This window comes from Drosophila suzukii, chromosome 3 (genome assembly GCF_043229965.1).
Source record: "Drosophila suzukii chromosome 3, CBGP_Dsuzu_IsoJpt1.0, whole genome shotgun sequence".
NCBI classification, from domain to species: domain Eukaryota; kingdom Metazoa; phylum Arthropoda; class Insecta; order Diptera; family Drosophilidae; genus Drosophila; species Drosophila suzukii.
Genome location: NC_092082.1, coordinates 9,500,519 through 9,524,972, shown reverse-complemented (window position 1 = coordinate 9,524,972; position 24,454 = coordinate 9,500,519). Strand labels below are relative to the sequence as shown.

The following is a 24,454-nucleotide window of genomic DNA, read 5'->3' as shown; positions in this document are numbered from 1 at the left end:
ATATTAAGAATTGATGCCAATACTATTGAACTATATGAATATTATGGAAAATGTCCAATGAAACCATGGGGTATCTGTGATAAACTCAGTAATAAACATATTAAAATATTTAATTTTTTAAAAATCAGTAAAACGCATTAGTTTCTGCTTGTGTAAAGTAATTAAAAATAATTCAAGACGTCAGCGGGTCGATGAGTCACTCTGCATCTATAGTGCACTGATTAAATGCAACAGCATCGAAAAAGAACAACTAAAACAATGTCAACAAACAAGCGGCAGGCGTCTAGCCAAAAGTTGTGAGGCATCTCTTGACTTAATGCCCATCGGTGAATCACAGGAAAATCGCACAGTTAACCAATGAGCCGTAAAACTGAAATAATTACAAAATTGTTTTAATAATTATAATTTCTAACGATAATTGTCAGACGCCACTAAATGAATTTTTGACGAAACCACAATCGAAATTGAATGAATTGAAATTCACTTTATTTTTGAGCAAATATTTGCTTGCGGCAAATGAGGTTGTCACAATGTTTGCGATTGCTTGAAATTAATCAACTAATTAAAGTTGAGGCCGACAGTTGTGGGGGTGATTTCATTTCGAAGGGACTACGACTCTTCAAGGAGGTCAATGCTGAATCTAATGAGAAATGGTTTTCATTTCCTTTTTAAATTCTCTAGAAGCTTAAAGCTTTGCGATTATCTCTGCGGACTTTGTTGTCCATAAATTCTTTAAGGTCTTATCTCAGCAGGCACATTTTCTTAGCTTAAATATTTCTGTTTGTTATCTTTGTGCAAGGCGAAGCATTTCAGGCAGATTAAGATGATGCGTTGAGAGCAAAACATTTCAAGCAAATTATAATTAAAGTTGAAAACTCTTTTTGAAAGCTTAAAGAAATTTGCAGGCTAGCGTAATACATATATTTGTTTGTGCGAAATTTCCAGCCAACTTGCTGCGATTCAAATCAAAATTCGCTCTAACTTGCACTCAAAAAAACATTTCATGTACTTGGATACTGCCAGAGGGCTTTTCAAAATGGATTAAAAACATATTTCAAAGAAAATAAACCTTAAACCGTCTCATTTGGTCGTTGCTTTCAAAAACTTCTTATTATTATTATGAATTATGTTACAGGAAATTTCCGATTTCTAGTAATTTATGAGTGGGCTCTATAACGATATAGTCTAAAAGTATGCAACAATATTCTTTAACTCATAAGTACCATGAATTCATTTAGAAACCAGACTATACTTTTTTCACTGCATACTTGTAGACACCAAAAAACCATATTAAAGTGATTTAATATAACTAATGATTTGTGTTGCACCCCCATAAATTCTAAAGGATAATTTCATGATTGTTTCTTCTTCATAAAATAAGTAGGAGTGTTTATAATTGCGCTTATATATTTTATTTGCATTTTTCAAAGGCGTGCATCATAATCAAAACCTAATATATCGTATTCATTAAATGGGCATAGAACAAGTAGCGTAACAATTTGTGGATTTAATCCCTGCAGTATTTCTTCATCGTCGCCTTGCTGCACGGCTTGAGGCAGCAGTCGTCCACAATACCCCGGTAAATGCGCTGCAATCCCGTCAGTGAGTTCATCCGGCCATTTTGGCCTTCGTCACCCCCTTCGGCCATCACATAATCAAAAATCACTGAAAATGATAGGGAAGCACAAGAAATCTCGTAATCTCGTGGCGTTCTGAAAACCAAAAAAGCATATACTCACTGGAGTCTCGTTTTTGATAAATTCCATTAAATCCGTTGGGGCACATCATTATCATCACTTCCATCAGGTTGGGTCCGCAAGCCCGGATATTTTCATTCATAGCTTCTGCGCATCCCAGGAGCGGGATCAGGAGCAGAAGCAAAGGGATCACTGTGCGGAACATCATGGTCTTGCTGGGCTTGCTGCTAGAAAGGATCTGATGCACTTTCCGCCGTCGAAAGCCACTTTTATATCCGCCAGCGCACTTCCACTTGTCAGTTCTGATTAGTCTTTTGGGGTCAGCGTGGGTCGAAGCGTGCCTGCTAATTTTCAATGTCAGGACATCGAAGGATACTACCATTAATTTATGCCCATAGCTTAGCATAACGCTGTTTTTAATATCATGCACCAAATGGGTGGCGAAATCTATAAATAATACAAGCAACACAAGTTTAAAGCCCTATATTTAGACTCAACTTATTAGGGTTTTCATTTTTCGTGACTTAAGTTGGCCAATTACTAAAAAAAACCGTTGTTCCGAAAAGTTTAGACTAGGGTTCCACCGAGATGTACCTAGGGTTGCACCAAGATGCAACACTCTAGACGCATTCTGGATTGCACCCAGATTCGTTCATTCCATTTTTCGCAAAAAAAGACACCCTTACAAAAAATGCGAAAATTGGTCAAAAAATAAATTTTCCTTAAAGTAATTGGGATCGTTAGCAGAGGTAGCAAGCTGTTCAAAACTGTAGGTCTTTTAGCAGTACGCCTTGATTTGACTAAACTACGACTGAAAAACTGGAAAGAAAAATCGTATTTTTGACTGATCTGAATCTCGTATTTTCGACCAAATAAAAATCACATTTTTTCGCCCTCAAAGTTCACTTTTTTGGCTGCTATAAAAAACGGTTTGTACCTAGGAATGCACACAGATGTACATAGGGTTGCACCCAGATGTAGCTAGGGTTGCACCCAGATGTACCTAGGGTTGCACACCTTAAAAAAAATGCGAGAATTGGTCAAAAAATAAATTGTTCTCAAAGTAATTGGGATCGTTAGCAGAGGTAGCAAGCTTTCGGTCTTTTAGCTGTACGCCTTGATTTGACTAAACTACGACTGAAAAACTGGAAAGAAAAATCATATTTTTGACTAAAATCTGAATCTCGTATTTTTGACCAAAATCGGAATCACATTTTTTCGCCCTCAAAGTTCACTTTTTTGGCTGCTATAAAAAAACTAAACGTCTGATCGAGGAATGTACTACCTCGTTGAGCTGGTTGCTTAATTTCCAATCCATTGGCATTAAAACATGGAAATTTTTAACTTTTCGCATTTTTTGCAAAAAAAAGACGATGCACCCCCTCACAAAAAATGCAAAAATTGGTCAAAAATAAATTTTCCTCAAAGTAATTGGGATTGTTAGCAGAGGTAGCAAGCTGTTCAAAACTGTCGGTCTTTTAGCGGTACGCCTTGATTTGACTAAACTACGAATTAAAAACTAGAAAGAAAAATCGTATTTTTGACTAAAATCTGAATCTCAAATTTTTGACCAAAACCGGAAAAACTTTTTTGGCCGCTATAAAAAAACTAAACGTCAGATCGAGGAATGTCATACCTCGTTGAGCTCGTTGGTTAATTTTCAATCCATTGATAATCAAACCTGAACATGTTTAACTTTTCGCATTTTATGCAAAAAAGACGATGCACCCCCTTACAAAAAATGCGAAAATTGGTCAAAAAATAAATTTTACTCAAGTAATTGGGATAGTTAGCAGAGGTAGCAAGCTGTTCAAAACTGCCGGTCTTTTACGCCTTGATTTTACTAAACTACGACTGAAAAACTGGAAAGAAAAATCATATTTTTGACTAAAATCTGAATCTCGAATTTTTGACCAAAATCGGAATCACATTTTTTCGCCCTCAAAGTTCACTTTTTGGCTGGGTTGCACCCAGATGTACCTAGGGTTGCACCCCTTACAAAATCGGAATCCTATTTTTTCGCCCTCAAAATTCACTAAATATTATATTTTTGACCAACATCGGAATCCTATTTTTCGTCCTCAAAATTCACTTTTTGTCTGGGTTACTTAGGGTTGCACCCACATGTACCTAGGGTTGCACCTAGATGTACCTACAAAATCGGAGTCCTATTTTTTCGCCCTCAAAATTCACTAAATATTGTATTTTTGACCAACATCGGAATCCTATTTTTCGTCCTCAAAATTCACTTTTTGTCTGGGTTACTTAGGGTTGCACCCACATGTACCTAGGGTTGCACCTAGATGTACCTAGGGTTGCACCCCCTACAAAATCGGAGTCCTATTTTTTCGCCCTCAAAATTCACTGAATATTGTATTTTTCACCAACATCGGAATCCTATTTTTCGTCCTCAAAATTCACTTTTTGGCTGGGTTACTTAGGGTTGCACCCACATGTACCTAGGGTTGCACCCAGATGTACCTAGGGTTGCACCCCTTACAAAATCGGAATCCTATTTTTTCGCCCTCAAAATTCACTAAATATTGTATTTTTGACCAATCCTATTTCTCGTCCTCAAAATTCACTTTTTGTCTGGGTTACTTAGGGTTGCACCCACATGTACCTAGGGTTGCACCTAGATGTACCTAGGGTTGCACCCCCTACAAAATCGGAGTCCTATTTTTTCGCCCTCAAAATTCACTGAATATTGTATTTTTCACCGACATCGGAATCCTATTTTTCGTCCTCAAAATTCACTTTTTGGCTGGTTTACTTAGGGTTGCACCCACATGTACCTAGGGTTGCACCCAGATGTACCTAGGGTTGCACCCCTTACAAAATCGGAATCCTATTTTTTCGCCCTCAAAATTCACTAAATATTGTATTTTTGACCAACATCGGAATCCTATTTTTCGTCCTCAAAATTCACTTTTTGTCTGGGTTACTTAGGGTTGCACCCACATGTACCTAGGGTTGCACCTAGATGTTCCTAGGGTTGCACCCCTTACAAAATCGGAATCCTATTTTTCGCCCTCAAAATTCACTGAATATTGTATTTTTGACCAACATCGGAATCCTATTTTTCGTCCTCAAAATTCACTTTTTGTCTGGGTTACTTAGGGTTGCACCCACATGTACCTAGGGTTGCACCTAGATGTTCCTAGGGTTGCACCCCTTACAAAATCGGAATCCTATTTTTCGCCCTCAAAATTCACTGAATATTGTATTTTTGACCAACATCGGAATCCTATTTTTCGTCCTCAAAATTCACTTTTTGGCTGGTTTACTTAGGGTTGCACCCACATGTACCTAGGGTTGCACCCAGATGTACCTAGGGTTGCACCCCTTACAAAATCGGAATCCTATTTTTTCGCCCTCAAAATTCACTAAATATTGTATTTTTGACCAACATCGGAATCCTATTTTTCGTCCTCAAAATTCACTTTTTGTCTGGGTTACTTAGGGTTGCACCCACATGTACCTAGGGTTGCACCTAGATGTTCCTAGGGTTGCACCCCTTACAAAATCGGAATCCTATTTTTCGCCCTCAAAATTCACTGAATATTGTATTTTTGACCAACATCGGAATCCTATTTTTCGTCCTCAAAATTCACTTTTTGTCTGGGTTACTTAGGGTTGCACCCACATGTACCTAGGGTTGCACCTAGATGTTCCTAGGGTTGCACCCCTTACAAAATCGGAATCCTATTTTTCGCCCTCAAAATTCACTGAATATTGTATTTTTGACCAACATCGGAATCCTATTTTTCGTCCTCAAAATTCACTTTTTGTCTGGGTTACTTAGGGTTGCACCCACATGTACCTAGGGTTGCACCTAGATGTTCCTAGGGTTGCACCCCTTACAAAATCGGAATCCTATTTTTCGCCCTCAAAATTCACTGAATATTGTATTTTTCACCAACATCGGAATCCTATTTTTCGTCCTCAAAATTCACTTTTTGTTTGGGTTACTTAGGGTTGCACCCACATGTACCTAGGGTTGCACCTAGATGTACCTAGGGTTGCACCCCCTACAAAATCGGAGTCCTATTTTTTCGCCCTCAAAATTCACTGAATATTGTATTTTTGACCAACATCGGAATCCTATTTTTCGTCCTCAAAATTCACTTTTTGGCTGGGTTACTTAGGGTTGCACCCACATGTACCTAGGGTTCCACCCAGATGTACCTAGGGTTGCACCCCTTACAAAAACGGAATCCTATTTTTTCGCCCTCAAAATTCACTATTTTTGACTAAAATCTGAATATCGTATTTGACCAAAATCGGAACCCTATTTTTTCGTCCTCAAAACACATAGGGTTGCACCCAAGTGAACCTAGGGTTGCACCCCTTACAAAATCGGAATCCTATTTTTCGTCCTAGGATTGCACCCCTTACAAAATCGGAATCCTATTTTTTCGCCCTCAAAATTTACTTTTTTGATGGGTTGCACCCAGATATACCTAGGGTTGCACCCAGATGTACCTAGGGTTGCACCCCTTACAAAATCGGAACCCTATTTTTTCGTCCTCAAAACACATAGGGTTGCACCCAGATGTACCTAGGGTTGCACCCCTTACAAAATCGGAATCCTATTTTTTCGCCCTCAAAATTCACCTACAAAAAATGCGAAAATTTTAAAAAAAAAAAATTTTTGATTAAAGTAATTGGGATCAGTAGCAGAGGTAGCAAGCTGTTCAAAACTGTCGGTCTTTTAGCGGTACGCCTTGATTTGACTAAACTACGACTTAAAGACTGGAATGAAAAATCGTATTTGACCAAAATCGGAATCCAATTTTTTCGTCCTCAAAATTCACTTTTTGGCTGCTATAAAAAAAACTAAACGTCAGATCGAGGATTGTCATACCTCGTTGAGCTCGTTGCTTAATTTCCAATCCATTGGCATTAAAACTTGAAATTTTTTAACTTTTTGCATTTTTATACCCGCTACTCGTAAAGTAAAAAGGTATACTAGATTCGTCGGAAAGTATGTAACAGGCAGAAGGAAGCGTTTCCGACCCCATAAAGTATATATATTCTTGATCAGGATCACTAGCCGAGTCGATCTAGCCATGTCCGGATGAACGCTGAGATCTCGGAAACTATAAGAGCTAGGCTATTGAGATTTGGCGTGCAGATTCCTGAGCTTCTTACGCAGCGCAAGTTTGTTTCAGCAGAGTGCCACGCCCACTCCAACGCCCACAAACCGCCCAAAACTGTGGCTCCTACAGTTTTGATGCTAGAATAAAAATTTTAACTGAAATGTTTTGTTCTCATCAATACCTATCGCCGGTAGGTGGCGCATTTTAATCTCGCTTTGCTGCTTGCATATCTCCATTTCTCTTTGGTCCCTTTAGCTGAGTAACGGGTATCTAATAGTCGAGGTACTCGACTATAGCGTTCTTCCTTGTTTCTATTGTTAAGTAAAAACCACATTTATCTGGACTTTTATTTATAACTATTCTTCCGTATGAACTCTGAGTTCTCATAAACTATAAAAGCTAGAAATTTGGGGTTAAACATGTAGATTTTAGAGATTCTTGCGCAGTGGTAGTTTGTTTCATCAAAGTGCCACGCCCACAAACCCCCCAAAATAGTGGCGCTTACAGTTTTTATGCTACAATAAACCTTTAAGCTAAAATGTATTGGTTTCGTCACTACCTAACGATTGACGTAAAACGACCATAACGCTAAAACCTGTCTGGCGCCCACATTTTTTAAGATTTTGTAAAAGTGTTAATGGGTATACGTTTTTTTATTCATTAAAAAGTTATGACCAAAGAATGTAACTACCACTAGGTGGCGCCCTGCAATTTTGATACATTTTTACACGAAAAATTTTTTGCTTCATAAAAAGTGGCTCACTCGTTCAAAAGTTGAAGTTCTCAACGATTTTCGGCCACAAAATGTTAACTATTTATAGATTGGTCACAGTAGATATAGCTGCAATAAATACCCGAGAATAAATAAATAAATAAAAATAAAGTAATAAATAAAATGTTTTGGTGTACGTCAACACTATCAAGTAGAAAATATCAAAAACGCCGAAAACAAAATCGGCCTTGGCTGGCCGGTTTTTTAAATTAAGTTATTTCAATTAAAACCTAATATGTTGTATATATTAAATTAAGATGATATCTCATGATTGGTCCTCCTCATAACAGTACTTAACAGTTTTTGTAATTGCGCATATATATTTTATTTGATTTTTTTAAGGACGTGCTTTATAATTAAAACCTAATATATCGTATTAATTTAATAGGGATAGAACAGGTAGCTTAACAAATTTTTGGATCAATCCCTGCAGTATTTCTTCATTGTCGCCTTGCTGCACGGTTTGAGGCAGCATTCGTCCACAATACCCCGGTATATGCGCCGCAATCCCGTCAGTGAGTTCATCCGGCCATGGTGGTCTTCGGAAACCGCATTTTCGTCACCATCGGCCATCACATAATCAAAAATCACTGAAAATGATAGGGAGCCAAAAAATTCACTTTTGGCGTTTTAAAAACCAATACAAAAAATACTCACTGGAGTCTCGTTTTTGATAAATTCCGTTGAAGCCGTTGGGGCACATCGCCGTCATCATTTCCATCAGGTAAGGTCCGCAAACCCGGATATTTTCATTCCTCGCTTCTGCCCATCCCAGGAGCGGGATCAGGAGCAGGAGCAAAGGGATCACGGTGCGGAACATCATAGTCCTGCTGGGTATGCTGCTAGAAAGGATCTGATGCACTTTCCGCCAATAGAAGCCACTTTTATATCCGCCGGCGCACTTCCACTTGTCTGATCTGATTAGTCTTTTGGGGTCAGCGTGGGTCGAAGCGTGCCTGCTAATTTTCAATGGCAGGACGTCGAAGGATTCTGCTTTTAATAGGATGCACCAATGGGATGCGGAGTCTAAAAATAATACTACCAACTCTCATTTCAAGCCATATTTAGATTCACTGGATTTCACTTTTAATGACCCAAATGAGCCAACAACTAATTGAAAAATCAAGGTCATGGATAAATGAATTATAAAGTATTCAACAAGATTCGGTTTTAGTTTCCTAAAATAAGATATAATACATTTAAATACACAAATGCAAACTTAGCAAAAGTATAACATAATACATTTTTATGTATTTTATAAAATTATTAAAACCATTATATTTTAATTCGGTGGAATTGCATTGAAATCAAAATGTAAATTCAAATTTGGCGGGAACGTTAAGCAGTGTAAGCAGTTCAAGCAGTGCATGCCGCGAAATTCAAAATGCTTTTTAAACTACTCTCATTATATGCAGATTTGTTCAAGTTCTTTGTGTTTTTTTCTCACTTTCTAGGATTGAAGTCGACGACCAAATCACGAAGCCCCTGAACTTGGCCAACTCGGCCGTTCTGCGCGCCGTCGAAGAGGAAGAACAACAAGCCAAATCTGGTAAGATATTATTATATGTTAGGCTTTTTCCTGTATTCGTGCCTATTATATGTTGCCAAAAAAAACATAAAGAAACAGTGTGAAAACATTCAACAAAACTGCCACCAAAAGTCCCAGTGCGCGTCCAATATAGGTGTTACATTGCAGAATAACTTTAAGTAAATTATATGGGGCTTACGCCTCCAAGATTTCTACCCCACTGAAAGGCAGAGCCGCCGTCGTCAGCGTGGCGAGGGGGATGCACTGCATCACACGCTGCACCAGCAGCTGCTGGACCAGATCAAGACGGACTATCTCAGCCACCAGCAGGACATCACCATCGATCGGGACACCGTGCTGAAGATCAATCGACTGGCCACCAAACGGCATTTGCTCAAGAGGGATCACAGTTGGCCACCATTGGAGCAGGATGTGGCTAGCAATGCCGAGTCCCAGGGTCATCAGATCTCCTGCAATCCCTCGCACAGTATTGAGGCTCTGAGAGAGAAGTTTCAGAGTCCCACAAGGATTATAGAACCAACGGCTAAACAGGTGAGGGAGCAGCGGCAAAGGGAGGGTGGCTCCAAGGAGAGATCCAAAACGCCCCAAAGGATTTCAGGTGACCGTGACCTATCAGAGGTTTTCCATCAAACTCCCGTCTCCAAAGGCTTCTCCGCTCCCGAAACCAAGGCAGCCGATGTGGACTTGGGTTTGGTGGCACCACGATGTGAATACTACGAGCAGTTGGCCAACAAAAGGCCCTCAACTCCAACTCTACCCACTCCAGTCGCACCTTACCGGCCAAGACCCAAGAGGCAGGCCTACTCCCTGGATCGTGGACGCTCCCGTAAACGGACAGTGGGTGCTCCGGAATTGCCACCACCCAAACCGAGGACTTCCAAGCCAAAAGTCCAACGCAGATGCATCAAACTGGCCACCGAGGTGAAGATCTCCTATGGCCACGACGGCGACAGCGAGGAGGAGCCCAATTCTGGGCAAGATGTGGACTTGGAGACCTTGCCGCTGCCGCCGACACCAGCTGCTGCGCAACTCAATCAGGCGAAGACAGCGGGCCGAGGGGTAATTGACAACCTGGCAGTTAAGCAGCAGCAGCAGATGGCCCTTTCTTTGGCCACAAATGGGAGCATTAGCCAGCCGAATCCGAACCCAAATCCAAATCCCTTGGCCAACACTCGTATTGTGCCCGTTCGCGTGGAAACCTCGTCGGATCAGCTGAAGCTGAGTGCCCAGCAGATCTACGACGACGCCTGTTCGTATCTGCAGGATCACCAGGAGATGGAGGAGGAGCGGGAGAGTCCCACCTATGTGAGTGCCACCGGTGGCATCAAGTTGCTCCAGCGACAGGGCAGCAGCTCAAACGCGCCAACCACTCCAATTCCAGCGCGACCCACTCCACCGCCACCCGTGATGCGTTCCAAGTCTGGCCAGGATTCCCTCACCAAGGAGAAGCAAACGAGGAGGCAGGGCGGCATCTACCGACTGGAGACCGACACGGAGAAGCAGCACGAGGCCCATGTGGAGATTGCCCAGCTGGAGGCGAAATATGCCCACATACAGCAGTCCATAGCGGAGCACTTGCTCCAGATCGATGCCTATATGGAGAATGCCAAGCAGGCGCTGCAGAGGAGCGCCCAAACCACACCGGTACCAACTCCTCCACCGCCACCACCTCCACCTCCACCACCACTCATACCAGCCAGACCCATTAGCTCCGGATCCAATGATTCCTGGGACATTTTCGCACATCGACAGTCACCCATTTTGGCCGCGGAAAGTCCACTTCAAGCCATACTTCGCCAGATTTACACCCGGGCAGCTGGATTACCCACGAGGCTCTCGAAAGAGATTAAAGAGGAAACCGCCGCGGAGGAGGAGGCGGAGGAATCCCTAACCGAAAACGTGCCCATTGTGGAGCGTGCTCTAGAGGATCTGCACAAGATTGCCGTGGCTCTAGAGCAAAAACCAGAATCCGCGGACCACATGCACGTAGAAATCCGGACAACGCCAGCTGTCATTGAGGCGGAGCACGTAGTCATCAAGGACGAGGACGAGGAGGTGGACGTGGATGCGGATGTGGATGTGGACATGGAGTATAGACACGTATCGGATGTAATTGCCAACTACGAGCAGTTGGCCAAAAAGGAGTTCGAAGAGTGGAAGGAGGAACAGGTGGGCAAGAAGGAAATGGGGGAGGTTAAGGATGTTAAGGAGGTACCACCCAAAACAGAGCTACGGAAAGCCATAGAGGAGCAGCTGGCCAAAAAAGAGTTGAGGGAGGCTAATAAGGTTATTCCAGGGGAAGAGAAAAAAATATCTATAAAAGATGACAAACAGGATGAAGAACCTTTAACCAAAAAGGATATAGGAAAAGAGGAATTAGTTAAAAAAGCAGAATTACAGGAGAGTAAAAAGGAGTTAGAAACAAGTAAGACCCAAGCAGATCTTCCGAAAACTGAAGAAGTGATGGATAAAGAGAAGTCCTGCCTCCATGAAGAGACCTTAACCTACTGCCCAGTTTGCGATGAAATGCGCTGTTCACCCAATAACTGGGCTAAGCTCAATAAAGCCGACCAGTGGCGCATTGCCAACCTCCAGAACGAATCTTTAAAGAACTACAAGGCTACCTATGAGGTAAGAAGCCCATATATCTCCAGGCAGATCTCCTGGGAGGACACCCAGTCGGCCAAGGAGAATACCCCACCCGAGAAGCTGCAACGCCAGCGGAGTTTTGTGGAGATTGTGACCACGCCAGCTACTCCAGATTCTCCGCCACCAACGCCACCGCCTCCTCCTCCGCCAAAAAAGAATCACCCAACTCTGCAACAACCGGAAACGGAAATCACCTGGGAGCGGAGTCGTTCGCCCAGTCCGTTGCCTTCTCGCAAGTATCCTGCTCCTCTCATAGAAGCCCCACAGCGTTCCAGCTCACCTTATGGTCTGAATCCTGTCCAGACGAAGCCACCACCATCACCTGTTAATCTTCCGGTGAAATACTCGCATGTGCCGCAGCTGGAAGGCCATAATATTGGACTCCTGGTGAAAACCGCCACGGAGCCACTGCAGCAGAGCATGTCGGCATCCTCCTCAATGCTGGCTGCCACGCCCCCGGCCACGCCCCGTTCTGCGGCAAAGCCCTCGCCCTTCGAATTCCCAAGTCTCGAGTCGGGGGATCAGCACAAATTTCGATCCCTGGCTTCCTTCGACGAGGTGCAGCGGGATTTCAACGTTAACCGATCCTTCGATAATGTCTCGCCACGCCCATATTTGGGTATTGAAGGTGCGTCACCAGCCCACCGATTTCTGTATACCCCATTTGTGTTTGTGTGTCAAGGTGTTCTCCCCCATGATTCGATATATATTAATCCCAACATTCTTCGTGGTGACTCAGTGGATCTTGAATCATGGGCACTAAGGGATTATTCTTAGAGAAAAAATTTCTTAATCTGGCTGCCTGCTAAAATTGTTCATGGTTTCAATTCTTAAGCTTACAAGTTTAAGGGAAAACAAATTGGTTTATTTTTAAATACAAAGCAATCGTACCCAAAAACTTATGAATAGGGAATGTTTTTTTTATGTTTTCTACAACGTATTGTTTTAGAACTATTTTTTGCAAATCCGTAATTGGGATTACATTTACTTGTGCATATAGCATTATACCCTAAAATTTCAGACTCATTCGTCTTATTTTTTATAGGTAAAACACATGCTTCTATTTTAGAATTATATTGCCCATTTTATCTCTAGACTTATGTCACCGAAATTCGTTGCCAAATGGATAAATATATAGATTTTTTTACAGATAATAATACAGGGATAGTCTGAAATACGTATTCCAACATTTGTTGTCTAATAGTTCAGTTTTTAAATTGGGTTCCTCATAAAACTTGACAATTATATATAAACCTTTATACATGTCTGTTTAAATTTTTTGTTTATATGTAAACACCAGACTCATGTATACCCAAAATCAAAAAAAAATTAATTGTCTTAAGCATGCACAAATGACTCTTTGTGGGCCAACTAGATAATGTAAACCCAAATTTTTTGTATTTATCTGTGACGTTTGGCGGTCATCAAAACGAATTTGTTGCGTGGCTAACGAGCAAACCATTCTTATTATATCAAATAATTGTCTATGAATACATGGGCGTTTATATGGGATGCATGGTTTGATATGGCGGCTATATTGCAGATATATCAGACATATGAGTTACAAGTTTGCTAATAATTTTAATGAGCCAACTTTTGTCGTACACCTGTGTGAATACGTTTAAAAACAGATTTGTTTTAGTTCGCCCAAAATGACAGCCGTTTAAATTTAGCCACCGATGTCGCTGGCTTTGAGTCACAGACTACTTATATCTAATGCTATGGCCACAAGATAGATGATAGATAGTTAGTTGGCTGGGATCAGGCAATATCCGCAAGATAGATGGGTGTGCGCCCACTTGATTTGCCGCTAAGGCATAACAAATCGCCATAACAAAATAAACAGTAGCCAACCTACTTGGGAATCCTCTATAGATCTGGGCAAAGAACCTCAAAAATGCGGCTGTATCATCCATATCTATATATATATATACAGATAGATATAGATAGATAGCTACCGCGAGTGAGGGAGTGGGCATGATGATCAGTATTTCAAGGTGGGGCCCACAAATCACACAAAAATCAAAGGTGTAAACAATGCCAGGAGTTGATTGTGTCTCTCAGGGGCGGGTGGCGGGTTTTGGCTGAGGATCCCAGATCAAGATCAGCATACTTAGCAGACCCTCGCGTAATAGACGTGTGTGAGATATAAGTATTCTCTCGGAGAAGTCTTTACTTTCGCGCATCTCGCGAATACGAAAATCCTAACGCCGAATGTGTGGGTTGGAACCCACACGAGTGCCAATGTTTCTACATCTTGGCGCTGGCTAACAATAATTTCCTCTGCATTTCTCTGGCTCCTCACTTAGTAGCATACATCGAAGGCAAACATATCGCAGCGCGAACGATCAACGAATTAGCAAATAGAAAATAGCCAATAGCTATAATAGAAAATAGAAATTAAATTGGGCAAACGCACGCGAATCGAATCGAATTAAATTGAATTTTATTAAAAAAAAAAACAAAAAATTCTCAAACTCAATCACCGTGCTTCCCGAATCATTTTATTTCGAATTTTTCAACGATATCGATCCGAAGGATAAACGAAACGCGCGCCGATCTGTAAATATAGCCTAAATAGAGCCATAAATCAGCGAAACCGAAATTCGAAATACCGTGTGGTGTTCCCAGCAGCTGACTCTCCAAATATCGTATTCGATTGATTGCACCTCGGGGTTATATAACGCTCTTCTCGACTTTCTGCGAGCGGACAAGTCAAAAAATAGCCGCAAAAAACAAACATATACATCTTGGTATATATAAGTGTATTTGTTATTTTTGATATCTATACGAGAATATTTTTATTCTTACGCAAAGGCCCGATCGGCCAGATAGATAGATAGATAGAAAGATAGATAGAGAGATACAAGAGAGAGAGCAATATACATATAACCATGGTCGCTCAGTGGAAAATCATCAACGAGAACTACAAAAATCTGGAGGGTAAACACACTATTTTCACACTATATATCACACGCTATTCCAATTCGTTTCAATACGATACGATACGATACGATACGATCGCATTTTGAGCGCACAATGTTGCTGGTTGCAGCGGCAACATGTTGCACGTACATCCGCATCATCATCATCATCATCATCATCAGCATCTTCATCACCCCATGAGTAATGTCAAATTCTTAGCTTTCGACTCGTTCTCATCGTCTAAATTTAGACGCAATGACAGCCGTGTATGATTTGCAGAATAGGCCCCAAATTCCCCACGGCCTCCCCCCTTCATACCGCCTCCTTTGTTCGCACATTGCTATACCGATGGCTATAATTTTAATTGGCTTAAATCATTTTCAAATTGTTTCGCTAGCACTGGGCAAATGCAGTGCAAATGCAAATGCAATGTGGTGCCGTAGCCAAGGTTATAGTGACGCCCACGTTTTGGCCGCATTTTGTTGAATGTTTTTGCACGGCAGCTGCATTCAGCAGCTGCAGCAGCAGCGATGGTTGTAAAAAAGAATTCCGAGTATTTATCGTATGTTTTTCTCTCTGTTTGATTCAGGCTACAAGCGTGTGGCCTGGCCACCGGCCTCGGAGGAGCGGATCATCCGGGAGTTCACTCCCCAGCCGCAGACCCAGAGTCCAGCTCCGGGCGCCGGGGGCTACTATCCCCAGGCCCAGGCTCAGGCCCACGCGCCCGCGGCAGCTGCCCCACCCCAGGTAATTTCCAAGAGAACCCCTTTCTACCCCACTATAACCAATGAACTGTACATACATATATATAGTCAAGTTTCGAGTGTAAATATAATTGTATCCGCCACTGCCACACACAATTCGTATCTCATCCGGTGAGGCATAAAGCCATGTACATAGCATTTGAACACCCATACGCAAACCCCCTCACCTAACCACACTGACAACTTGCAGGGACCCATTTATAACAACGTCCAGCCACGCACCACCCAAGCACCACCACAAAATGTCTACGCCCCAGCACCACAGCAACCCACCTCCCAGTTTCCAGATAGTTATCCGCATCACCAGCAGCAGCAGCAGCAGGAAACGCAGATACCTGTGCAATACACACAGGCACAGTTCAATCGGCAGCGGTCGAGGGAACCCGTCCAGGTTCCAGCTCCAACTCCAGATCCCGCCTCCCATCCGAACTATCAGTCGAACTATCAACCGAACTATCAATCCAACTATCCCCAGGAGTCGGTGCAGGCCGCTAACAATGTGGGTGCTGGCTGGAAACACATTGGTGCCCCGCTGCCCAAGTCACGCAGTGAATTTACCGCCGGAGGAGGAGACTATCCTCCGTTCCAGGGATCCTCGCAGCAGCAGCAGCAGCCATCCTATCAGCAGCCGCAGGTACCGTCTTGGTCGGATTGGATCCCGGCTTTTGGCTAAGCGATAAAGATGCTACCTATTGCACTGCGGCTGTGATCGTGACTTTCTCCTGCCATCGTTGATCTCCTTCTATCTTAGATGCTTCTATCGTAGTCACCTACTAAACTCTCTTCGTAGACTTTCACTAAACTCCACTTTCTTTCTGTTACTAAAAACCTTATTTAAACTTCTATCATACAATTTCTTTAATACCCTATTTTAGACACTTACTAATCTTTCTCTCTTACATTAACTAAACACCTGTATGAATAGTGTCCTTACTTTAACTTTTATCTTAGAGATACCCGTTTCTTATACACTTACTAACCATTTCTTACTTCAAACGGATTTGTCTGCAAAATAACTTCTGTTCTTATGAGTTTTTAAACTATAGACCAGAAACTGAAAGAGTATACCCCATTTTTTGGTTACATTTTAATAGATATTAAAATTTGATCTCATTAAATTTAAAAAATATATAGAATGGTCAGTTTAAGATTGTATAATTCAAAATATTTTGATAATAGACCCACTTTTTTCTTAGTTTTAAAATCAATTGAAATTACCTTGAAACTCAAAGTTTTGGTTATCTTAAAATAAAATGTTTTACAAATAATCCGGTAATTTGAATAGATATAAATGGTTTGGGTTCAAAGGAATTTTTAAAGAACTCTAAAAATAACCGTTTTATACTATTTAAAATAAATAGAGCTAAAATAATCCCCCAAAAACCTTTTTAAGTGACTTAAAATAAATATAGTTATTTTGAAAAGTTTAAGATGGGTTCCTGATCTCAAATTCCCAAAAATGTTATGTAATTTTGTACTTACTCGCCTTTGCACGCTTAATTCTGTACTAATTGCTGTTTATATGCAAATACTCACTTAACCTCTAGCTTTGCTTCTTTTTCTGCGACTTTCAGCTGTAATCTGCGCATAAAACTAAACCGATACCTAACTCGAAACTAAGCCTCCCACCCTCTAACTAAGTACTTCTGTCTATCTCTATTTCCAACATATTCTATCTGTCTGTCTACATCCAATGTGAATGTGTCGTATGCACCTCCCAACCAACAAAACACCACCCATCTTCGAAATCAAACCATAACCTGTGATCGAAACCCATGTCAAACATGCATGTTGGCACCACCAAACACCAACGAACACCACCAAATGCACCAATGCACCACCGGTTGAACAGCAGCAGCAGTACGGTGCTCCTTCCTACGGTGGCTACCCGCAGCAACAGCAACCGCAGCAACCTGCAGCACAGTGGCAACAGCAGCAGCAGCAACAGGTGCCACAGCAGCAATATCAGCCTCAATCGCAGGCTCAGGCTCCCTATCAGCCACCACAGTGGAACCAGCAGCAGCAGCAGCAACAGCCACCCCAACAGCAGCAGCCATCGTACCAGGCTTCACCGTACCCGCAGCAGCAGCAGCAGCAACAACAGCAGCCATCCTATTACCCACAGCAAAACGGTGGCTCGACCTATGCTCAACCCCCATACAATTCTTATTCGCAGCCCCAGGTTCCGTACTCGCAGGATCAGACCGATCTGCAGCAGCAGCAGCTCCCTGGAGCCTTCGCTGGACAGGAAAGCTACCGGGGCGCCAGTCCCGGGATCATCACCCTGCGCAAGGAGGCGCCAGTCAGCCAGCAGCCTGCTCCAGTTTACTCTTCGCAGCCTGCCGCCGTCAGCTATCAGGGTGAGTAAGGAGGTCTTTAAAAAGATATAGCCTAGGATATAGGGTGGAAGAAAAAAGGATTATTTATTTAATATTTCATTATTATCCTTGGGAAACATCTCAAATTTCCTGAATAATAACCCTCGTTATTCAAGATATATATCAGATAAAAAACAATCCTGATATGAGATAATGTTTTCATAATATTTCATATATTTTTTATCCAACCAAAAATTGTTTTGGAACTCCCACGATAATATTTACTATTCATATTTCTCAAAGGTTAAAATAAAAAAATTTTAAAAGCAGATAAAGGCATACAGATCAATAAACATAAAATAAATGAGATCTTACAAAGGTTTATATACCAAAGACCGAATATAAATTTAATATTTTAACTAGAAAAGGGTGACCTTTAGTGATCATATTACAAGATTTGTAAAACAAGTTCTTCTCTAAAATTCCAGGAGGCAGCAAATTGCGCGGAGATTTGAAGTGGCCACCACCGGAGTACAAGGAGGCCGCGGCTCGCGAGAACGAGGAACGTCGCCAGTTGGCGTTGGGCCCCGTCTGCCGTCCCAGGAGAATCAACCGGGTAGGAAAAGAGATTCTCAAATTAAAGACGATTCAGATCCTAACACACTTATTTACTTAGCAGGACTACACACCCTTCTTTGCCAAACACCAGTTGAACAATGGCTATCCCAGCTACAAGGTGCCACCCGGTACCCAGCACATTTTCGGCTAAGTTAGGCGATGGAAATTATAAGATGCCAAGAACAACAACAGCAGAAAATTCAATGGAACCCACTTCATAATAATAATGAAAACGATCATGTATCTGTTACTAAAACGAATCACTAACGAACAAAACTATATATAGGATATATACAATTGTTATACTAATCTTAAATGACCACTAACGACGCCATATATATACATATGTTACGAAACGAACCCATGATAGGTGAATGCAATACTACAGCAGGTGTGACTCCATCCCATAAATCATCTTCGGTATTTTCTCGATAACGGATGCCTGCTGATTTTTCAAACAGAACGCACCCATTAAAAGTGATTAAGATGATGATTCGTGGATATGGAACCCTGATCCGGATGCCCAGACGGGGCGATGGATAACGATATTCTCTATGTACCCATACTATATACACATATTTGGAGCATGTGCATATAGTATGGCTAAGATAGCAGAGCAGAACTATATACTACACCATATAGTGTTAGATTCTAAGTTGATTGTTACACTGTTAACTAGCTAATGAAATGGAAACGATGCGACCCAAGACGGAAACTGATAATGAGATTGAACCTTGTCTTAGATTTAAGAGCACTACTAATCTATTTATTGTGAGCATATTCTATTTAACGGAGATCCTGTGGGGGCGATGAGCTCAAGGAACCATTTCGGAACCATCAACTGATTGTAAATTGTAAAATGATGGTCGATCCTTTGGAGCAGTCCTCGCAGGTTTCTCAATGTTTACTGTTTGAGTTTGCATGCTTTTTGCTTATATCTCTACTATATGCACATATATATATATTTACTTTGACATTGTTAAACTGCAAATTATAAAAAACCGTCAATTATCCCGCTAAGTAAGTTATACAAGAGATTAGGCGATCAGGCCGAAAAAAATCTGTGAGTTCCGAAAATGCCATTCAAGGATATTAAAATCAACGAGCTCGTTCGAACCTCCCCGATTAGCCCCTCCCATCCGCCCGAGGTCGGCATCTTAGTTCGCCCGCTGACCCCGGGCAATAATATGAGGATGTCTTTGCCTGCTGGACGAGCAGCCGCGAACTCAGTGCCCAGATCTTGGCGGATGGGACGGGGATGCGGCCGGGACGATGTCAAGGACGGGCCAAAAACTCTCAGACTTTACCAATTACTATGACCAGCAATGTCTATACCCAACTACACTACGATGTATAACTATTATGAAATGAGAAACTAAATAAACGGCAAGTTTTGAATACTCGCGACGAGAAGAACTACTACTGAATAACTATTTTCCATTGGGTTTTGGGCTCTTTTTATTGAAACGTTCGCATTCGATGGCTAAAACTTAATAGTAATCATAATAGTATCGTATTAATAAATAACTAAAAGTAAGGCCAAATCAACTTCAACGCTAGTTACAACAAGTAGTTCCCTTCTGTGGCACTGGGCATCGGCATCCAATCAAATTAAATGCTGCGAACGGGAGACTTGGATCATAATTCAATGGGTAGCCATATCGATATCAATTTAAAAGACATTTTATGTTTAACTACATTTGCAACGGTACGCTACGGCTGAGACGCATACGATAATTATATTTGCTGTCGTACAATCAAATTCTTCGATCAGGTGCACAGTTTTTGTGTTGTAAAATCGATTTGCAACAAGTAATGCATTGGCTTATCGGCTGTGTTCACTACTCGATGACGATACTCCTTGGCGACGGTTTGTTTTTCGTGTTTAGTTGGGTAAATTCAATTAATCACGAGTGCTCCCCGCCACTCAGCTAATCAGCATCCACTTCTCACTCGGCGCTCGCACAGCACTTGATATAATATAATTTCGTTAGTTCATGGTTTGGATGAGCTGCCCTCGGAATCGTCCATTGTCCGCTAGGTAAACATTAGTGATTGATTGATGGGTTGATATTGCTTCTAGTTGTTCGATGGCTCCAGGTCCATGGTGTGGCCGGCGCTGGTGGACGAGGATGTGGCTGAGTCGGCGTTGGCATTGGCGCCCGACTTTTTCGCCGAACTGCTCGCGAAGCGGCCGGAGGTGGAAGCGCCCTGTGCCGAGCCCGAGGGCCGGCTATCCGCGCCCTTCTCCTCGTCCTCGTCGTCGTCGTCCTCCTCCTGGATCAGCTTCCGTGCCAGCTTAACGGCCTCGAACTCGCGATAGTGGGCCTTGCGACGTCGCTCAAATTCGCGCCGTCGTTCTGTAACCCAAGTACATGAGAAAGGTTTGGAATCTGAGATGTTCATGGCACTTACGTCGCTCCTCTTCGCTCAGGGGCTGGTCGTCGCCGGAGGAGCCCTCATCCTCGATGCTTTCCGTCGACTGTTGTGTGTTGGCCGCTATGCGGAGTCTGCAAGGGATGGTTTAGTTTAGCAATTGGTTGAGAGTATAAAGGTTACCTGCTAAATGACTGTTTTGCTTTTCTCTATTTTAGGTTTACTATAAATCTTAATCTTTTGAATACCTCACAAACAAAATAACATTGGAAAACTATTCTATTCGCGTCACATTCTGTTAGTATGTCATTATCAATCATTATCATTGTTTAATCTGTGAATGATGGAAAATTAAACAATTACGCTTTCAAATGAGATGAATGTCACCTGAAAACTAAAGACGCATTTTGTGGAAAGTGTGTTTGTTGACCTAAGCCCTTTGAGCTATGATAGCCATTACAAATTTCTAACTTATGACAGTCCTTTAGCAAGTAAGCATATGGTGATAGTGTTTATAGTGTGTAAGCTTAGGCTTCTCATACTTCTCCACAAGCAGCTCCGTGTCGAGTTCGTCCCTATTGTCCCCATAGGACTCGGTGTAGTTGTAAGGCGTTTTGGGCTCATCGATTTTCATATGTCCGTAGTCCTTGTCGGCCGGATGGAAGGTCTGCATCACGTTCAGCTCATCGAACTTGGCACTTTTGCGAAAACTATTCGAGGGGAAATAGTTAGAAGGGTGAGAAGGGGGCTATAACTTGAGGCTATAAGATGAGCTCACCTGGCTCCCGACTTGTCGAAGCTGCGCGAAGTCTTGAGTATACCCTTGCAGGGTAGCTGTGGGCTCTGATTGTTTTGCATCCTGGGGATCTATGTTACCTGTAGGATCGGGCAAAGACCAGAATTTGATTTAGTTGCGGTCAAGGCACGCGCATAATTACGTCAGGCGGTTTGTAGTCACTGTTGATTTTGTTGCTATTACTGCTGATGGACAATCGTGAATCACGGCGGCAGTAGCCGAAGAGGCACTGGATTCGCGACGTTTGCCAGATTATAATGGCACAGGTCGCGGCAACACCTCGTGCCCTTGGAGGGGTCGCCCTCGCCGCCCAGTGGGTGGCCAGCATGGCCACCAATCCCCCAGCAACGCCCAGTTGTCCCTCCAAGGCTCCGCTGGCCTCCGCCTCCGCCACATCCACCTCCAACTCCATCAAACCCCCACTTACTTGTGTTTCTTGCTGTTAACTTGCAATTGCAACTGCAATTTGGAGTGCAATCTACGCCTCAATCTTCAATTTGGCAGCCAGCTGGTTTTCGGGCGAGGGCCACGATCTCCTCGAGGTCGTCAGCAGGGTGGGGTTGCTCCAAATTTTGGTAACGTCGAATTTGGCTCGGGCGGTGTACTAGCCACTGCTCTTAACCGCTTTCCTAATTTCTTTTGCAAACAAATGGCATCCGGTTAAAAATATTCTAATAAATAACAACCAGTGTGACCGCGGAATAACCAAAAATGTGCCAAAAGCTAAAAACTCAGAAAGGTGTCTTCGCTGATATAGTGGTGGAGCGGGGACAACAACCTGACATTTTAGAGTGGCCGTTTTACTTACTTATGATAAGTTTATGGTCGACCTAGAAGCACCCTGTTTTCTTGCGCACAAATTTAAACCATTCAAGCTTAGTTTTGAAATTAAAATACAAAGAAAATAAACGATTCCTCCAGTTCCGACCATTAGTCAAATCAATATCATTTCGGCAGCCGGTAGGCATCAACAAAAGATAAATGTGGCGACAAGTTTTAGGTTTCGTATGTTACACTTTACTTGCTTGTATTTGCTACGCGCTAAAGTCATTAAATACTTAGAAGGCTAGGAAGTAGTAATAAGAGGGTTAGAAAAAATGCTGCATTTATCAGTCTTTCAGTTAAAGCGCTGCTGGAAATTCTGCTGCTGATTGAACATCATCTGTTGCTGCTGCTGCTGTTGTTGCTGCTGCTGGGCCTGCTGCTGCTGGTGGTGGAAATCTTGCTGGTTGCCCTGACCAGACAATCGAACCCTTTTGGCATTCGGTTCGGCGTTCATTTGCTGCTGTTGTTGTTGCTGTTGCTGCTGTTGTTGCTGCTGCTGCTGCTGTTGTTGCTGCTGGCGCTTGTTTTCCGTCTTATCCTCCTGATCGTCGTCGGTAAGGAACTCACGCTTGGGATACGGTATAGGGCAGCCGGCGAACACGTCCTGCGTGGGCAGCGGCTCCTCCTGGAAATACTGGTCCTGCATGGCCTGTTCGGAGGTGATTCGCTTGTTGGGGTCCATGAGCAGCAGCTTCTGCAGCAGGTGGAAGGCCTTGCTGTCCGGCTTGATTTTGTGCCTTTCCATGTATTTGGCCAGCGAACAGGTGGAGTAGGTGGAGCGCTTAAAGTCCTTGGTGAGCGTGTGATGTTCCGGCATCTTCTTGATGTCCTCCCAGTCCTTGTCCTGCGGAAAGCCCATCACATTGAAGATGCGGTCCAGTTGATCGTGGTGATACGGATTGCTGGTCTTGATGTCCTCCTGGCGGCAGTGAAAGATGGGCTCCGAAGTGAGCAGCTCGGCGAAAATGCAGCCAATAGCCCAGATATCGATGGCCTTGGTGTAGTGACGAGCTCCGAGCAGCAGTTCAGGTGCGCGGTACCAAAAGGTGACCACCACCGGATCCAGATCTGCCAGAGGTTTCAGCGGGGCATTGAAGAGACGGGCGAAACCCATGTCGGCGATCTTGACGCGACCCCTCTCGTTGCCATCGCCCATCACCAGGATGTTGGCAGGCTTCAGATCACGATGTAACACCCAGTTACTGTGCAGATAGTGAATCCCATCCAGGATTTGGTACAGCAGGCTCTTCACCATGCCCCGCGGGACAACCACCTGCTTCTTGGTGGCCTTGGCCGCCCGATGGAACTTGATAATGTGCCAGAGGTCGTGCTCCGCGTAGTCAATCAGCAGGAACACCTTGCGGTCGTTGTGCGACAGGAACACCCGGATTAGGGTTATCACGTTCTGGTGCTTCAGTTCGCGCAGCAATGCGATCTCGCGGCAGGCGGACATGGACAGCCCAGTGCCGTCGATCTGCTTCAAGGCATACTCCTTGCCATCGCTGCGGTATAAACAATAAATATTAATGTAAATATTTGGAGCACCAGGTGACCTGCTCACCTCGTCTCCTTCCACTTGGCCTTGTAGACGTGGCCGTAGGTTCCGCGGCCCACCTTGCAGCCCTCATAGTTGAACAAGTCCTCCACTTTGGTACGCTCTATCTGCGTTTTCATCTTGAAATCGTAGTCCATTTTGCCTAAAAGGTTTGCAAATTGCAATTTTCCAAATTGTTTATAAACTCGGAATGCCGCCAGTCAGCTGTCCGCCGATAACCGATAACACAAGAGTTTACCAGGGCTGCATGCTGCTCGATTTTCCCGCCAAATCTTTGCCACATTTAAAAAATATATTTAAACATGGTTGTAACAATTACATCGTACAGTTTAGTAAGTTCCCTTAAATATTCGAATTGTCTTATTCAATGTTTAGGAACACTTATAAAAGAAGATCACAAAGCGTTCTTATAATAGGGTTTGCGGTGCTAAGTTCGGTAAGAATGTAATATTAAAGTAAAAAATTGTGGAACAATTCTTTGGTAAAAAAACACATTTAACTTTCAATG

The 24,454-nt window shown here is 42.8% G+C and overlaps 5 protein-coding genes across 30 annotated transcripts in view; 1 reads left to right on the top strand and 4 right to left on the bottom strand.

The window, feature by feature from the left end:
- LOC108012947 (uncharacterized) overlaps positions 1-24,454 on the top strand; it is an 84,126-nt gene that overhangs the window by 9,372 nt on the left and 50,300 nt on the right. For 4 of the 26 annotated variants that reach the window (XM_070995820.1, XM_070995819.1, XM_070995818.1 and 1 more), the window contains 4 exons: positions 9,026-9,120; positions 9,308-12,397; positions 15,284-15,441; positions 15,649-16,092. In XM_070995820.1, the coding sequence (XP_070851921.1) occupies positions 9,026-9,120; positions 9,308-12,397; positions 15,284-15,441; positions 15,649-16,092 (3,787 nt within the window). The other 22 variants (XR_011604012.1, XR_011604011.1, XM_070995824.1 and 19 more) reach the window with 22 other exon arrangements.
- LOC108012946 (probable insulin-like peptide 5) lies at positions 1,397-1,947 on the bottom strand. The gene is made up of 2 exons (XM_017078483.4): positions 1,740-1,947; positions 1,397-1,665 (listed from the first exon to the last, which is right to left on the bottom strand). The coding sequence occupies exons 1-2, from the start codon at positions 1,903-1,905 to the stop codon at positions 1,508-1,510; spliced, it is 324 nt and encodes a 107-aa protein (XP_016933972.1). The 5' UTR covers positions 1,906-1,947; the 3' UTR covers positions 1,397-1,507.
- Ilp5 (Insulin-like peptide 5) lies at positions 7,896-8,671 on the bottom strand. Its single transcript, XM_017078482.4, has 2 exons — positions 8,229-8,671; positions 7,896-8,161 (listed from the first exon to the last, which is right to left on the bottom strand). Exons 1-2 carry the CDS (start codon positions 8,392-8,394, stop codon positions 7,992-7,994), a joined length of 336 nt encoding a protein of 111 aa, XP_016933971.1. The 5' UTR covers positions 8,395-8,671; the 3' UTR covers positions 7,896-7,991.
- On the bottom strand, positions 19,826-22,265 carry I-2 (protein phosphatase inhibitor-2). Its single transcript, XM_017078481.4, has 5 exons — positions 21,994-22,265; positions 21,549-21,646; positions 21,313-21,480; positions 20,810-20,904; positions 19,826-20,754 (listed from the first exon to the last, which is right to left on the bottom strand). The coding sequence occupies exons 2-5, from the start codon at positions 21,626-21,628 to the stop codon at positions 20,474-20,476; spliced, it is 624 nt and encodes a 207-aa protein (XP_016933970.2). The 5' UTR covers positions 21,629-21,646; positions 21,994-22,265; the 3' UTR covers positions 19,826-20,473.
- Cdk8 (cyclin-dependent kinase 8) lies at positions 22,561-24,173 on the bottom strand. Its single transcript, XM_017077938.4, has 2 exons — positions 23,953-24,173; positions 22,561-23,893 (listed from the first exon to the last, which is right to left on the bottom strand). Exons 1-2 carry the CDS (start codon positions 24,081-24,083, stop codon positions 22,684-22,686), a joined length of 1,341 nt encoding a protein of 446 aa, XP_016933427.1. The 5' UTR covers positions 24,084-24,173; the 3' UTR covers positions 22,561-22,683.

Coding starts and splice junctions, on each gene's coding strand:
- LOC108012946 (XM_017078483.4), bottom strand. CDS start 1,905: ATGATGTTCCGCACAGTGATCCCTTTGCTTCTGCTCCTGATCCCGCTC. Junction 1,666..1,739: donor TTATCAAAAACGAGACTCCA/GTGAGTATATGC, acceptor TATCATTTTCAG/TGATTTTTGATTATGTGATG.
- Ilp5 (XM_017078482.4), bottom strand. CDS start 8,394: ATGATGTTCCGCACCGTGATCCCTTTGCTCCTGCTCCTGATCCCGCTC. Junction 8,162..8,228: donor TTATCAAAAACGAGACTCCA/GTGAGTATTTTT, acceptor TATCATTTTCAG/TGATTTTTGATTATGTGATG.
- I-2 (XM_017078481.4), bottom strand. CDS start 21,628: ATGCAAAACAATCAGAGCCCACAGCTACCCTGCAAGGGTATACTCAAG. Junction 21,481..21,548: donor TTCGACAAGTCGGGAGCCAG/GTGAGCTCATCT, acceptor CCCCTCGAATAG/TTTTCGCAAAAGTGCCAAGT. Junction 20,905..21,312: donor ACGGAGCTGCTTGTGGAGAA/GTATGAGAAGCC, acceptor CATCCCTTGCAG/ACTCCGCATAGCGGCCAACA.
- Cdk8 (XM_017077938.4), bottom strand. CDS start 24,083: ATGGACTACGATTTCAAGATGAAAACGCAGATAGAGCGTACCAAAGTG. Junction 23,894..23,952: donor GCCAAGTGGAAGGAGACGAG/GTGAGCAGGTCA, acceptor TTTATACCGCAG/CGATGGCAAGGAGTATGCCT.